This window comes from Ursus maritimus, unplaced genomic scaffold (genome assembly GCF_017311325.1).
Source record: "Ursus maritimus isolate PB19 unplaced genomic scaffold, ASM1731132v1 scaffold_2, whole genome shotgun sequence".
Lineage (NCBI taxonomy): Eukaryota > Metazoa > Chordata > Mammalia > Carnivora > Ursidae > Ursus > Ursus maritimus.
In genome coordinates this window covers 7,458,318-7,460,182 of record NW_024424452.1, presented here as the reverse complement: position 1 = coordinate 7,460,182, position 1,865 = coordinate 7,458,318, and the positions used below count along the sequence as shown (strand labels likewise).

The 1,865-nt window shown below is 66.5% G+C and overlaps 1 protein-coding gene across 1 annotated transcript; it reads left to right on the top strand.

Moving 5' to 3' along the window:
- The first annotated feature begins 127 nt into the window (after positions 1-127).
- SAP25 (Sin3A associated protein 25) lies at positions 128-1,735 on the top strand. The gene is made up of 6 exons (XM_040634864.1): positions 128-346; positions 521-621; positions 713-819; positions 917-1,070; positions 1,189-1,286; positions 1,366-1,735. The coding sequence occupies exons 1-6, from the start codon at positions 201-203 to the stop codon at positions 1,651-1,653; spliced, it is 894 nt and encodes a 297-aa protein (XP_040490798.1). The 5' UTR covers positions 128-200; the 3' UTR covers positions 1,654-1,735.
- Positions 1,736-1,865: the final 130 nt, after the last annotated feature.

The window sequence follows — 1,865 nt, the reverse complement described above, 5'->3', positions numbered from 1 at the left end:
GGCCCGGAAACGCGCCGGGCGCCGGCGTGGTCGCGAGGCCCTGCGAGGTGGGCCGGCGTTGTGGGCTCTTGGGGCGCGAGGGCGGGCGGCTGCGGGAGGCGGGGGCCGCGTGGGGCCGCGTGGGGCGAGGTGGGAGGCCCGGGTGGCGCGGACGCGGGGCCCAGAGCAGCTGCCCCGCGCCGCCCTCCTCTAGACGCGGCATGTTGCCCCGGCCGCCTCCGCTGCGGGACGCGGGCAAAGAGCAGGCGCGCGAGGAACGAGGCCCCTCGGCGGGCAGTGACCCCGGCGAGGCCTGGACCTCTGGAGAGGACGCGGTGGGGGAGCCAGGAACTCCCCCACAGGACAGGTGAGGGGCCCCGCCTCAGGGAAATCCGGCAGGGGGCCCACCGTGTGAGGAAATCTCAGTGCCCACACGGAGGAACGGGTGCGCTCACACTCCCTGGCCCAGGCACCCTGGGCCCTGCCTCAGAAATAACGGGGGAGGCTGTGACGGGGGCACCTCCGTACCTCCCCCTCCCAGCCCGCAGCCCCGCTCCCGAAGGCCTTCCTGGACCCGGAGAGAGCAGCTGCTGCCCCGGACCCCCCCGGGCCTGGCTGCCGAGCATTCCCCCGGAACCCCGGGTAGGTACAGGCCTTGCTGCCTCAACGCCCCCCAACACCTTTCCACCGACTCCTGAGCCTGTTTTAATCTCTTCAAGTGTCCCCCTCCCAGTTGCCCTTCCCCCCCAGATGGCCTGGGAGGTGGCCCCGTCAAGGATGACCGCGCTAGCACCGTGGGACCCCAACTACAAGGCTAAAGCAGGACCTCGGCTGGTGTGGGTGAGTTGGGAGTATCTCCCGCCCTGGCCTGGGGATGGGGCAGGGGTCCCCAGGGAGGGGACCGAAGCTCCAGTGATCTTTCTTGCCCTTTCCACAGGGGCCCAGCTGTGCGTCCGGTGCCTCCTTCTCAGGCCGGACCTTGTATCATCCCTCCTTCTGGCCGCTGTATGACGCAGCCTCGGGCCGGGAGCTCAGGCCCCTGGCCCCAGCAACAGGTCATCAGAACGGAGAGCATGCGCCCAGGGATGCAGGTAGTTTGCCTGGCCCCGCAGGTCTGGAGGTGCCCTGCATGAACTCCTCAGGGAGCCAGTGCAACCCTCGCTGGTGTGGGAGCCCCAGCCTGCTGCCCTACCAGCTTCTCCTCTCCAGGGTACCCAGTGATGTGCTGTGAAGATGTCTTTCTGTCGGACCCGCTGCTGCCCTGTGGGCAGCGTGTTCCTCTGTACCTGTCGGAGGCCTCTCAGCAGGTGAGTGCAATTCCTGCCCTGGCCTCACACTAGGCCTGCAGGGCTTGGGAGGAGACACTTCTCCCTTCTCTCTCCTCAGGTCATGGGCTCTCTGAAGCTGCTGCTCCCACCTCCTATCATGTCTCCCTGGGTCCTCCGCACCCCATCCCCGGGCTGCTCCACTGCCTGGCTTAGTGGGCCTGAGCTGATCGCCCTCACTGGCCTCCTGCAGATGAGCCAGGGGGCTCCGAGACCTGCCTCTTCGGGAGCTCCCACGGCCCGTGCTGGCCCCCCAGACCCTGTATCTGACCACCCAGGCCCCACTGGTGGCCCCAGCTGTTCTCACTGCACTAACCCATCTGTCCCACGAACCCCAGATGCCCATTGAACATAGCTCTTCTGTGAGCAGAGTGGGTCCCCTACTCCCCCAAGCAGGTTCTGTTGATAATAAAAGTGTTTTGGTTTGCAAACAGGCTCCTTGTAGCAGAGTGGGGCATGGAGACAGGGATGGGGTTTCTTCCTCTACGTGGCTTAGGCGTTCCTCCCCTCAAATTCTCGTTATTCATTGGTCAGTCCTGCAGCGGCGCAGGGGAACCCATG

Coding starts and splice junctions, on each gene's coding strand:
- SAP25 (XM_040634864.1), top strand. CDS start 201: ATGTTGCCCCGGCCGCCTCCGCTGCGGGACGCGGGCAAAGAGCAGGCG. Junction 1,071..1,188: donor GCATGCGCCCAGGGATGCAG/GTAGTTTGCCTG, acceptor TCTCCTCTCCAG/GGTACCCAGTGATGTGCTGT. Junction 1,287..1,365: donor TGTCGGAGGCCTCTCAGCAG/GTGAGTGCAATT, acceptor CTCTCTCCTCAG/GTCATGGGCTCTCTGAAGCT.